Raw genomic sequence first — 13018 nt, 5'->3', positions numbered from 1 at the left:
CCTAGGTTAAATATGTGATCAGGCCAAACCAAAACCAGAAGGCTTACCGGCACAGGTGACGGGAGCAGCTTCGTGACGACAGCCAAGCGCCAAGTCGTTGACGTCAGCGCATCTCCGCCTGCGATCGCTGGTCCATATTTATTGGGAACGAAGAATCTTTGGTGTGTCTTTCGCTCAGCTTCTCCCTATTGCAATCAAGAGCACATATGGGAGTGTAAGAGGCCCGACCATCGTGCGCTGCCGTTACCGCTCCCTCTTACAGGCGTAAAATGACACCAGGACTTTTCTGAGCGTCTGGGCTGCAGATACACAACGAGAGCGTGCTCAAACTACCTTCAAAATAAAGCACTGGCACGGGCAACATACGGTACTGTCCTGTGGAGTATCACAGGATGCCTTGATGCCAAAAAAAGTCAATTCTGCTGTGACTTGCTGCTTTGTGGTGTATTCTAGCATTGCCGTGCCTTTTTGCACATTTCGAATGTTATCTGCAGGTTGACCCTCCCGGCGGAAGGATGTTGGTCTGGGACTTCATAATTGCGCTGGCATACTTTGCCATTCCGTTGGAGCTGCTCTACTGTTTCCTATGGTATCCCTTCCCAGTGAGAGCGAAGCCAGCCATATTCTGCTCCCTCTTCGTCTGCTTCATCACCATCTGCGGTGGGACGCACCTGGCGAGAGCCTTCGACTTCACTACAGCCGTCCCCATCGTCACAGCAATCTGCACCGTCATATCCGTCCTGACAGCCTTCATGCTGCTCTGGCTGATCCCTGGAGTCTTCAAGCTCGCCAAGGCCTTGGAGCAGGAGCGCGTTGAGAGGCTGATGCTGGAAAACTTCCAAGGGACCCTCACTGAGGCTGCGGAAGGGCCGGACGACATCAAAGCAACCCTGAACATCATCAGAGCCGTGCCGCACTGCTCAAACCGCCAGTTGCGCCTTCTGACGGCGGCAAAGTCTAGCTTATGCCGCATGCTTGCATCAGACCACGTGGACATCGTCGGTAAAGAGGGCCTCAAGGAGGTGCCTGGCAAGGTCACCGTGCCAATAAACCAGCTATTTGTCATAGTTCTGGACAAGGACGTCCATGCCAAGCACAAAGAGATCCTGGAGAAGCTGAGCGGTCAGATAGCACATGCGTTCATGGAAGCCGGGGACTTGATTTTGGAATGAACTGACTTCAGGTCTCGAGCCATGTGATGCACAATATCGTGCAGCATGTGGTATCACAGCCTGCACAGCTGAGCTGTGCAGTGACAACGCAGTGTACTTGGTGTATAGTGTTGTGCTGATCTATTGAACACCTCCTGTCTGGATGAGATGTTGGCCCATCAGGGCCAAATTTCCCAGTCACATCATGCTGTAGGTGACTTGGATCCACTGATAAGTGCTGCACCGAATTTGTGGTATGAATGAGCTTTCATTCATAGCACAAGATTCTAAACTTTTGCCTTGCAGGTTGAGGTATTCAGGCTCCAAAGGAGATGCAGGTTGCAGCGAGTAGCAGTATTTGAGTGTTTTCAGTTCATAGCACTGTGCCATTCTGACATTGTAATAAGTATATTTTCGGATTCGCAAGGCTGCCCCCGCTCTCTACATGGCGCTCGCACAGCCTTGTATTAGTGAGAAGCTTGCAAGCTTGCATTCTCTCTTGCTCTATAAAACTCTTAACATCCTCTCTTATCGTGGGCACCAAGAATCAACACTCATACAGACACCAGCACCACAACAACAAAAAAACACCGCTCTCGTACACACCGTCACCTAATCATCATCGTCCATGCTGTCATCCCAGAAGGAAGGGTTGTCCAGGCTGGAGGGACCCCCCCAAACTCTGCCACCAAAGACCCCCGGTCCCCCCACCATGGGCCCCCCAAGATCAGTGACGTCATTCATGCGCCGCCGCCTTGTCAGCGCGCGCGGCTGCGGCTGCTCCGGCGGTTTGTTGCCGGTTAGTCGCTCCACGTGACTGTTAATTGTCTGCGCTAGCCAGAGTTGCTCCTCGCTGCTCAAGCCTGCGCGCACCCAGCATGCCTCTCAGAAATGTCCATAATGCAATCGATACAAATATGCGGGGCAGCCCTTTCTCCCTGACATGGCGCTCGATCTGCCTTGTATTCCTTAGCTCACTTTGGCTACAATGTGTAACTCTGTGGGTGGTTGATGGTTGATCGCATTTGGATCGCTGCGTTCATGCAAGGGTCTGAAGAAACTGGCCATCCAGACCCAATGAAACGCCGCAATGTATTCAAACGCGCATAGGCTGCACTCCATGCTGCTGTAGACCATCATGTTCTACAAGTGTCAGCCATAGCAGCTATACCCAGAGCAGGCTGCTCAGATCTGTCAAATGAAGACTCTCAGGTGCCCTACATCTGCAACGAGGAAGCCCTGACAGAGTGCCTCTTGAACTTGCCAATCAGTGTCAGAAGAAAAGGGGCGCACCCAATCCAAAGGGGACCTTTCTGAAGCCCTCCAGAAGCTCCAGCTGCGTCCTGGGCTCCCCATTGACATACCCAGTCACCGTCACCTTTGCACCTTTGAGGTCCGCCGTCTTCCCGCTCCTCTCCTTACCTGCAACCGTCAAAAAAATAATCAACGATCCATTCAACCTGGCCGCCCCAGAAACCTGCTTGTGCGCGCATGCCTGTTACTGGCAATGATGCTGCAATGGATCATCCGGGACAGCAACATTAGAGGTGCTTTCCTTTGGCAGTGCTGTAAAGAATTAGTTTGCTCCTCTGGGTTCCCATTAAGCCACTCTCATTCCTGAGCTGTCTCGAGTGGCCACTCACCAGAGTCATGTGCTTTTCCTCTGTTCAGTCGCCACCGCTTGGCACCAATGTCGAGGTTTTCCGAGCTGAAGGCGCCCCCAAATGCATCTCTGGCCACTTGATACCCTGCATGGCAGCACGCCGGTGTGAACAGGGCGCTTGACAATGACACACGCAATCAACGCAGTAAGTACTCTGCACATCCTTGTGTAAAGAACAAAGGCAAGTTATGCACTCGTAATCAAAGTCACTGCATTGCGCTGTGACACAAGGAAAGGACACAGTCAACCCACATATCCACATATACTACAGAGGCCTGGCTCCTAGCTGCGCCACAACATTTCTGCAAGTGCTGCATAGGCACCTCCCATGGCCAACCTTGTGCCCTTGGTAGGGACAGCCTTGAGGCAGACTCAAATTCTGAACAATAAACATAACAGATTGCGCAACTCCACACCTGCAAACCAGAACGGGAGCGAAAATGCTGCGCCGATGACGGATCCGGCGGCAAGCGCGGACAGAGTCCAGACAGCAGTGGTGCCATTCCACACGAGCGCAAAAGAGGCCGTGCCCAGCCGCTCGGTGCTCAGCAGCGGCCCCCGCGGAATGTCGATCTCGAGTGTGGTCCCTCGAGAAGTGACGCGGCTGCGCGCGCCCGGCGGGTCGCCCCCCGACCTGTTGCGGGCAGGCCGTAAATCAGTCATCATTGTGCCATGATAATGAACACCTGGAGGCAGGATCCACGTGAGGCCATATTGCGATGCAGCCCAGACATCAGTCATCATGGCAGTATAAGAACAAAAAAATGTAGTCCTATTATTGTGATGCTGTGGGGGCTTGGTTCAGTATCATGATGTGCACATGCGCCAGAATGCTTGGGTACAGCCCCTCACGGCCTTGAACACAGTCGGCACACACCTGGAAACTGCTGCCGGAGATGTCTCTCCCTTCAGGATCTTCAGAGCGTCACTCGCCGGCATCCTGTCCTCCACAAGAGGCTCCTGCACACCAGCGCCATCCTTCAGAACAGCAGCTTCACTCCCTGGGCAGCGCTACTCATTGACGAAGGCGCTTGTCCCGCATAAAACCAGGTCCTCGCTACAGACAACGCAAGAGCTGGCGAGTGATGCACTGTGCAAGGAGTGGGGCAGTCTAATTCTAAGAAAGGTTCACAAGCTTACCAACAGGCCTTCCAGCACTGCTGCCAGGGCATCCCCAACCTCCAGGCTTGACCTGAAGTCCAGCCGAAGGCGGTCCTGTGGGAATGCGCTCGGCGGCTTGCCTGCATGCAGCCATGCAGCGATATTAGTCAGCACCAAGTTGCAATGCTGCTTGATACTTCTGAACAGGAAATAAGACCAACACTGAACCACAAGCTACAAGAAACTCCGATCAAGACAGCCACACCATTGTACATGTCTTGAAGCGGGCCGACAGCGTGCATGCAAGACTTGAAAGATGCTTACACATCACTCTTCCAGATGACAAATATCAAGCTCAGCACTATCGCATTTGCATGCAGGCTCAATGCCTTCAGGGGCCCATGTACATTTGTCGGACACGCTATCCCTGCCACAGGCAAGGTGCGTCTAGAGGCCAATAAAAGTATATGCACTATAATCTCATGCGGCGAACCTGACAGCAGGAAGAGAAGGGTTCCCCCAAGGCCGTAGAGGTCAGAGGCCGGGGACGCGGCGCCGCGGAACTGCTCGGGAGCCATGTACCCGTAAGTGCCGATGACCGTAGAGCCCGTAGCCAGCGCATCACCGGCTGCTGCCGCCTGCACTCCGCCGAAATCCACCAGAAATAACCGGCCTCCTGCTTTGCCTCCCTCTAACACCACATTCTCCGCCTTCACATCCCTGCAGGGGCACCAGCAAAAGATCAGACATTTCTGGACAAACAATAGTAACAAATACCAAGAAGTCAGACATCTCTGTAATCCCTGCTACCATTCGGTGCCTGTGACGCGCATCAAATGCCCACCTTCCACTCTCTGCTGGCACACCCCTGAAAATTACATCTCTTCAACATTGCTGAAGAAGCGGCAGTGAGCCTTGATCACACTGAAGAGCAGAGCATCAGCTACGTCCACAGTCCAGATGTCAAGTGGCGCCAGTTACAAACCACAGTATTGGCTGCAACAAGCTGATTGCTGCACAAGGGGGAATGTTTGCGGCACCTGTGGGTGACTGATGGCCTGCGGCTGCCAAGGTATTCTAGGATTTCCAGCAGCTGGATGCCAATCCTGGTCACCTCCGCCTCGTCAGCGCGCCAGCCATCATCCATCAGCTGCGCCAGGGAACGCCCCTCCGCCAACTCCTGCTCAAATCCAAAATTGGCCTTCATCCCTGACTACCCAGCTTAGTCCTGGTCCATGACTTGTGTGATGTCTGATGGAACCTCTTGTCTTGACTTGCAAATTTTGCATGTTAAGTTGTTTGTGCTTGCCCAAAATGCCTGGCTCACATGTCCGCCACCATGCCTGAAGCTGCCTGAACCTGCTCCAAACCCCTGCCACCTGTACAGTCCGACTTCTTGTAATCCACTGGATCCTAAGGTGCCAGTTTGACCTGCTCTGTTGAGAGCTCAGGCTGCAACAGCGATTTACTAAAGTACTGAAGTTTGCACCTTCTTCACAGCTCCCAAAGACGAGAAGGCAGTCCGCTAGGGGTAGCACTGCATCAAGTCAGATAGATGTCACCCCAAAGTGACCAAGAGGCACGTATGCATTACAGTAAGCTGCTTACCTGGACCAAAAAGAATCCGCGGTCCTTCTCGGTGTCTTCGGACAGGTAGTCGATGTAGCGGGGGATTCCAGGATGCTTCAGAGTTTCTAGCGTCTGTGCCTCGCGCTCAAAGAGCTCCAGCTGCTTCCAGTCTGTCATGCGGCGCAGTGACAGCGCCTTCACCGCCACTGTCTTCCCGTCCGGGCCCTCAGCCTGCACGCATGTTGTGTTGTTTACGAAGGGGGTCATTGCATGTGAGCATGCAGCTTTGGTACTCCAATATCTGTTGTGAGCACAGTGCCTTGTGTCTCAATGTCTGGTCACACAGCCTGTGCACGGTTTGCAGCCGTGATTGCTTCTCTTCCTGTCGGCAGTTTCTGCACAGGCTATATGAACAGACACTGTGGGAGAGGCAGACAGAGGGGGACACTGTCTCTATTTGTCAATGTATTAGTTTAATATTTATCACACGCCTCAGTGATAGCGCCTCCAACAAAGCACAGGGCCAACGTGATGCCACCAAAAGATATCTCCCATGGGCGATCTGTCCCAATGAAGGCACTATTGCCGCGGCGCGCTTATGGCAATGTGGACAGAGTTTCAATCACAGCTGATGTCATTGCCATTGGCCTTGTTGGGGATGAAAGTGGAACCAAGCTACCGCGATCATTGTCCGTTCTTACCTTGTAGGTGACTCCATTGCTGCCTCTCCCCATGACCTCCAGCACAGTGTACTTGCCTCCAAGCACATCCCCTGCCCTGTAGTCACCTGACCAGACACAGAACATTTGATCACTCAAACAGATTCTCTTGAGAAAGGAGGGTCGTGTCTTATTTATCCTACGGCAGCCCCCAGACTTTGCCAACATGGGAGCGCCTATAGCAAGATGCACGAGAGAAACAATGTCATCATTGGCTATAATGAAATATGGCTGTTTGTTTCTACGCTGGAAGAGCAAACCTGTCCAGACAGGACCTTCAGATGACCGCGGAGGAAAGTGCATTTTATCCTGCTGTTTGACATTCTCCTGCTCCGCTCTGCATCTCAGTGTGCCTGCAGGTTAGGCACGTGAGTCAGAAATACCTCAGCTTGTCCAAGGCAAAGGGGCGTGCATGTTCAGCAGGAAGCAAACACAGAGAGAGGCAGCAAATCTGTCAGGCTCACCTGTTTTAAATCTCCCAGATATATTTTGAAGCCGTGTTTGAGATGCCTTCGAGTGAGATCGCTGACTCTGGTGTCGAGCACCTCTCAGAACTCTGGTCCCCTTCCCTGGGATCCTTGTGTATGAGCAGCTGCATTCATGTTGGAAGCTGGCACCAGTAGGCCGTCCGTGATAAGCAGATTGCATTACAGCAATCAATTACAATGCTCCTCAACCACCTCGGTGTATGCTCTTAATACTTGAAAGACGAATCCTGCAACACCAATCCTGCGATCAATTTTAGATCGCTCCTAAAATACAGGTGATCAATTCAGGATATACCCTCTAAATCTCGGACCACGCTTCACTGGGTCTCCGCTGCACTATTCCAAGACACGGAGCTGTCCTCGCAGCTTCCCAGCTTCGGAGCAGGTGCCCATCTTCGGACTTCGGAGGCGTTCCTGCAGCTTCCTCCAGCGAATGCTGCATGCTTCCTGATGCATCTATCATTCTTTCGTCAAATCTTGGCCAGCATGGATGCAGTGATATGATTTAGCTGCATGGCAACCAATGATTGCGCATGGGTGCCCGTCAAGACTGCTCTTCCAATCGTGTCTCACCTTCACGTGCAGGAAGCCGCACACACTTGTGACTAGGCGTGCTTGGCTGTTAAGTTACCCTCTTGCCTGCATGCGCAGCGGTGTCAGGGACATCAGCGTCCAGCTGACCCCTCAGGAGGAAGAATTGTTCGATGTGTTGACGAAGACATTGGAGCATGAGAAGCTAGATACAGTGCTGCGATGTGCGGGGGGATGGGTGCGAGACAAGCTGTTAAAAAAGGAATCTCACGACATAGATATAGCGATAGACAACAAGATGGGGCAGAAATTCGCGGAGCACATCAACAGCTACCTGAGCTCGAGAGACATGAAGACTGGCAAGGTGCTTCTCGATTGCGCCTCCTGCATATCCACCTGAACACGCTTTTCTCTGTTCGGTTTATCACGCCAAATATGCGATTGGATCCAAAGATAGTGCCTCACTGGGGTGGTCTTGCTCCCACGCTCTTTCTCATGGGAAGCATCTGTATGCCACTGCATACAAGAGGAGGACTGGTACAGGATCAAAGAGGGAGGAATGGGAGCCAGGCAAACAAGAAACACGCATGAGGGTGCAAAATACCGTCAACCAGATCATCAGCGGAGAAGTGCAGCGCTGAGGAGGTTGCTACTGCAGGTGGCGGTCATCATGAGCAACCCGGACCAGTCCAAGCACCTGGAGACTGCCAGGATGACAGTTGCTGGCCTGGAGCTGGACCTGGTCAACCTGCGCAGTGAGAAGTATGCTGACCAGACCTCCCGCATCCCCACCATGGAGTTCGGCACCCCTGAAGAGGACGCCCTCAGGTGAATCCCCCATCTCTCCCTGGTTTTCTTTTGGGGTACATGTTGCTGCTTGTAGCTGTGAATAGTGTGGCTGTAGCACGAGAGAAGTTGAAACAGCTCTGCGCACTCCTTGCTTGTCGGTGTGGCTTGTGCTTAGCACACTGGTGTACAAGGAGCGTAGCTGCCTGAATTGACCACAACAGTTGAATGACTCTTGCAGGGTCTTTGTTTGTCAATTGCAAGTGTACAGAGCAATTTTTCGGATTAACATGAATTGGAGCAATTCAAATGTGAGTGTTGTGCCTGGGCAGGCGTGATTTCACAATCAACAGCCTGTTCTACAACATCAACACCCGCTCAGTGGAAGACTTCACTGGCAAGGGGCTGGATGACCTGCTGGAGCACAGAATGATCCAAACCCCGCTGCCCGCTGAAGACACCTTCCGAGACGGTATACCGGCCTTTGAAATACTCTTTGGAGGCTCTACTTCCAAGCCTTCTTGCTTCCCATGGTGCTCAATGCAAGGCTATAGATGGACACACTGCCCAGTGTGACACCGATGGTGCGTGGACTGCAATTGTCCGGAGATTGCCTCATGTACAGCAGATTACAATAATTGTAAGAGTTCAGAGGAGAACGAATGTGGATGTGCAATGAAAAAAAAGTTGTGGGTGCAGATCCGCTGCGTGTGCTGCGGGCGATCCGATTTGGGGCGCGCTTCGGGTTCAAGCTAGATGGCGGCCTGGAGGCGGCAGCAGCCAGTCAGCCGGTGAGCATCTGGCCCCCCCTCCGGAGCTTTCGGACTTATTTTTTGGTGCATGCAGCTTTTCATTTTGCCCTTCCTCTGCTTTTCATCGAAATCAGGACAGTTTTGTCTGAATTTCTTCTTTCAAGACACCAATTATCTCTCATTTCCCAACCGGATTCCTCGGCCCAGATACTCTTCTGTCAATTTTTTTACCTTTCCCAATCATCTGCTGCTGCATTGTCTGGTATCATTGCCAGCCAACATGCTGCCACTGCCCTCCACACACGGCAAAAAAGCCAAATTTCGCAGCCCAGCAAGCAGGAACGCCGTCGGACGCCAAAGTCGCGCCAAATCAGGCGCGGACGGCTCGGTAGAGCAGGAGGTACGCCATATGCCAGTCTCCGCCGCCGGACAGCGCCAAAACTTCGTTCTCCTTGCGCGGGATCATCTCCTCGTCGTCGAACTGGATCCATGACTTGTCGTCCTGCTTCACCCAGCTCACATAGTGGCCGCTGTCCGCGCTGCGCCCCTTGTGCGTCAGCACCGCCACCAGCTCGTACCGCCCTGCGCAGCAGCCAATCCAGTAAAAAAAGGGTGTAGAATATTTGACTGCTCCGGTTGGGTAGGTGATGCGCGAACTGAGACTACATTAGTAGTCAGCAGGCGCATGTGCTCTTCCAATCAGCCAGAAGTGTCTCAGCAATCAGGCATTGCATGGTGTAGCCAAGGTGAGTATTCAGGGGGCCAGTGTTGATCACCGGCAGAGGAAGGAGATATCAGGGATCTGTGGGAGGGTTAGGAATCAAGGGGAGAGAGGGCGGCGTGCCTGTGAGCTGCCCACTGTACTGGCCGGCCTCCGGCGCAGCACTGCTGGAAGCTTCGGCGTCCTTCATGTCAACATCCGCGGCACTGCCGTTGGATGCCGGGGCTGCGGCGGCTGCCGGCGCCTCCGCCTTGCCGTCCTTGCTTGCCTGCACCACAACAACCCTCAGAGTGAAGCGTTCAAGGGCCATGCATCCTGCCAGGTCCTCGGATTTTAGTATTCTCAAGCTTTTTGAGTCTCTGATGCAACACCTCTAAAGATGCCAGAGTGCTCGAGAGAGACAGGCATGACTTCTCCTCCGATCCTGCAGTCGTCAGCATGAAAGTGCAAGTAGAGGACGGCAGGACCGCGCTTTGCAGCAAGCTGTGCAGATTTTGGCGCCTGTTATTAGATATCACGGGGCAACTTGTTGGGCTGCGCGTACCTCGGCGGCCTTGTCGGCGGCTTTGGCTGCGGTCTTGGCGGCCTTTTCCAGGCCGGCGCGCACGTCCTCGGCTTCCTGCCAGGCCGCACGTGGGCCGTCCAGCTCCTTCTTGTAGCTGTCCGCGCAGAACTCGTACGCGTCCAGCACCATCGGGAACACCACCTGCGCCAGATCAGGCCCTCAGCCACCTCAGCCATGCTTCAAATCAGCCTCGCACCAAATCAGCCAGGTCTTAAATCAGGCTCTGCGCCAGATGAGGACTGCTTCAAAACCAGAGGCTATCAGATCAGGAGTGTGCTGAGTGGCGCTGCAGCCGCAGTGAAGCATGTAGGCATGGGTTTCTGCTTGGTGGTCCAAGCTCCTTGCCACGTAGTGAGAACCGGGAGACAAATAGCAATGTGACAGAGATAAGAGTAGGTGTATTGGGTCATAAAGGGAGCAGGTGGGGCGGCACCTTGCGCAGGATCTTGGCCTTCTGGCGGGTGTCGACCTTGTAGAAGAAGCGCACCATCTGCACCGTCATGTACGGCGGCAGCTTTGTGATCACGCTGGAGCCCTGCGCATACATTTCGAGCCACGCAATCACATTCGGGCATTTTTTGCAGGGCTGCAAACTATGCAGCCTTCTTGAGCCAAGCAGTCACCATGAGGTGTTCATTTCTGTAGGGCCCTGCAGCGCTCTTCAGAGCCATGCACCTTCCCAAGAGTCAGTGCAAGCCAGGTATGACACCGTATTCAGATATTGGCAGGCAGAGAGGTGACAGAAAGCAGCACCTTGAAGAGCGCCAAGCGGCCGAGCGCGTCGCTGTTCTTTTCGCGGTCGTCCTGCAGGCCCAGGTGGATGCCCTCCGTCAAGTGGTTCACCTCCAGTGTTATGTTGCACCTGCGCCCCAGCACTCCTGTCAGACTGCGTTCCCTTTCAATCGCCCTCTCATGATAAAATTCAGTAATGCATGACCTTGACATGCATCTGTCAACTCTCATGCCTAAGTCAGCGGATGGGCTCAGCTATGCGACTGGGTTAGTGTTCAAGGTCTGAAGACCAGGTAGACGGCCTGGAAGATCAGTGTTCAGGTACTCTGTTGAGGCATTGTCAAAATGGCAAGAAAGGCGGCAAGTGGTCAGTGGATTATCAAAAAGGGGTCCCACTTGAGCTCGTAGACGGTGCTGCCCTCCTCGATGGCCTCGCCGCTCTCCTCGCACACCAGCCGCGACTGCAGCCCCACGCCAAACAGCTGCTGCACCGCCGGATCCGCATCAGCATCCGCCGGGTCCTGCGCGCATGCCGGCACATGCCACTACCTTAGCTCATGAGGCTCAGGACATGCTGGGCTGCATGCGGAGATCTGCCCTGCCTCCGCCTGAAGGCTCTGTGCTTTGCAGCTTTGCACTCGCTGCCTTCTCCTTCTGCACCTGCTGCAAGACTTACAGCGGCAAGTGTTTCGCAGATGCATGCTGACTGATACCGCATGAAAGGACTGTGCCGCTGAGCGTCTACAATATGTGAGCTGGGGAGGCACCCAATGACCACCTGAAAGTTGGGCCAGCAGCATGCAAAGAGATGATGCAGGAGCAGGGAGCGGCGTGCACCTTGAGGCGCTCGCGGAGTGAGTAGAGGATCTGGGTCCAGCACTCCTCCGCGTCCTGCTGCATGTAGATGCCTGTGTTGGTCTGCTGCGCAAACTGCGGGTACTTCTCGCGCAGGTGCATCAGAAACATCATCGGCGTCACCGGCTGCGAGCTGCGCTCCAGGTCCTGCGATTGCAAAAAATTATCACCTTCAGCCTGGAATGCTCTTTTTATTGAAGCTGGGCTGTGTCTGTCTTGCCACTTGCAAACTGAGATTGCCTGCGGGAGGATTCTTACAGCCAAAGCAGACTGGCAATGTATCGGGGCCGGGGGCCGTTGAGGTGCGGGAAGCTGCATGCAAGCTCCAATGGTATGATTTGAGAATGAGCATACTGGGCGGATTTCTGCAAGGGCAACACATTTTCCAGGTCCTGAAGAGATTGCAATTACAATTGTTGAGGTTGCAATCAGAAAGCCCACCCAAAATAGCTGCTTGGTGGCCAGAGTGAGTTTGTGGGAGGCGTCGGGGACGCCCTGTGTGGGGTAGGCTGCCAGGCTCTCCCTGAGCTCGGGCACGCGGTACAAGCATTGCACCGTGCTGTTCATGTAACACGTGTTGCCCAGATTCTTCAGCCCTGCGTGCATGCATGGTCTGTCAGCTCTGTCTGTCTAATGCGCTTATTCCTTTGAGCGCTGATTGTTCCTTACAGCACTGACTTTAAGGGTGTATCACTTTGAGCACTATTATAAGTGTGGCAGAGCTCCTGAAAGGACAGCACAGTATGGAGCAGTGTGGATAGGTAGCATCGTGTAGTAGGTGGGAGGAGGTGAGATTGACCTGCGCCGTATTTGGCAAAGCCAGTGACGTCCTGCTCGTCCTCTGGCAGGTCCTCCATGAAGACTGGGGCATTGGTGGGAGCTTCTGGAAGCTGTACATCACAGCAGACTGTGCCTCATTTCTTTTGCCCAATACTTTCACCTGATAGTGAATTTTTCGTCTAGTGCAGCTCCATTATTCTTATTATTATCCACGTTCCTTTCATGCTGGACAGCTCGTTGACGGTATTGTATACTTTTTTGCTTTAAGACGAAGGCAGATCTTCTTTTGTTCTCTCATTATGATTCAGGGCTTCCTTGGTATGAATAGATGACCGACGTACCTTTTCCGCGGTTCCCATCATCATGAGCTTCTGGTTTGTTTTGAGGTTGAGCTGGGACAGGTCTGCATCGTCCTTCAGCATCCCTCCTTTCACCATAATCTTCTGCCTCTCAGGTGGAACGCCTGTCAGGCTGTATATTTGATTCTTAAATACGAGGCCAGGCAGATTCGTGTCCACTTCCACATTGTGAGCTTCCTTGCCCCACTTAACGCTGACTTGCACCATGCTGTTTTTCCTAAGTCTTGCCTCCTTCGCCTCTAATGC

At 53.4% G+C, this 13018-nt stretch overlaps 4 protein-coding genes across 4 annotated transcripts; 2 read left to right on the top strand and 2 right to left on the bottom strand.

The window, feature by feature from the left end:
* The first annotated feature begins 150 nt into the window (after window positions 1-150).
* COCSUDRAFT_66850 (hypothetical protein) lies at window positions 151-1569 on the top strand. Its single transcript, XM_005645860.1, has 2 exons — window positions 151-367; window positions 495-1569. Exon 2 carries the CDS (start codon window positions 516-518, stop codon window positions 1170-1172), a length of 657 nt encoding a protein of 218 aa, XP_005645917.1. The 5' UTR covers window positions 151-367; window positions 495-515; the 3' UTR covers window positions 1173-1569.
* Window positions 1570-1763: 194 nt separating this feature from the next.
* Window positions 1764-6290, bottom strand: COCSUDRAFT_43118 (kinase-like protein; the record flags this gene model as incomplete). The annotated part of the gene is made up of 10 exons (XM_005645859.1): window positions 1764-2014; window positions 2445-2573; window positions 2795-2899; window positions 3231-3448; window positions 3692-3774; window positions 3955-4055; window positions 4409-4635; window positions 4956-5095; window positions 5524-5715; window positions 6186-6290. 10 exons carry the CDS (start codon window positions 6288-6290, stop codon window positions 1764-1766), a joined length of 1551 nt encoding a protein of 516 aa, XP_005645916.1.
* Window positions 6291-7334: 1044 nt separating this feature from the next.
* COCSUDRAFT_17668 (mitochondrial tRNA-nucleotidyltransferase) lies at window positions 7335-8763 on the top strand (the record flags this gene model as incomplete). Its single annotated transcript, XM_005645858.1, has 4 exons — window positions 7335-7586; window positions 7881-8050; window positions 8341-8480; window positions 8708-8763. Coding segments are annotated over 4 exons (618 nt in total), but the record flags the coding sequence as incomplete, so codon positions are not given.
* An 80-nt stretch (window positions 8764-8843) lies between these two features.
* On the bottom strand, window positions 8844-12979 carry COCSUDRAFT_53968 (ubiquitin carboxyl-terminal hydrolase 6; the record flags this gene model as incomplete). The annotated part of the gene is made up of 10 exons (XM_005645857.1): window positions 8844-9342; window positions 9605-9749; window positions 10026-10187; window positions 10480-10581; window positions 10800-10908; window positions 11175-11299; window positions 11616-11780; window positions 12075-12229; window positions 12433-12523; window positions 12755-12979. The coding sequence occupies 10 exons, from the start codon at window positions 12977-12979 to the stop codon at window positions 9131-9133; spliced, it is 1491 nt and encodes a 496-aa protein (XP_005645914.1). The 3' UTR covers window positions 8844-9130.
* Window positions 12980-13018: the final 39 nt, after the last annotated feature.

The sequence above is a fragment of the Coccomyxa subellipsoidea genome (assembly GCF_000258705.1).
Source record: "Coccomyxa subellipsoidea C-169, whole genome shotgun sequence".
NCBI classification, from domain to species: domain Eukaryota; kingdom Viridiplantae; phylum Chlorophyta; class Trebouxiophyceae; family Coccomyxaceae; genus Coccomyxa; species Coccomyxa subellipsoidea.
The sequence above is the reverse complement of the archived record's forward strand: the minus strand, read 5'-3'. Positions and strand labels throughout refer to the sequence as shown.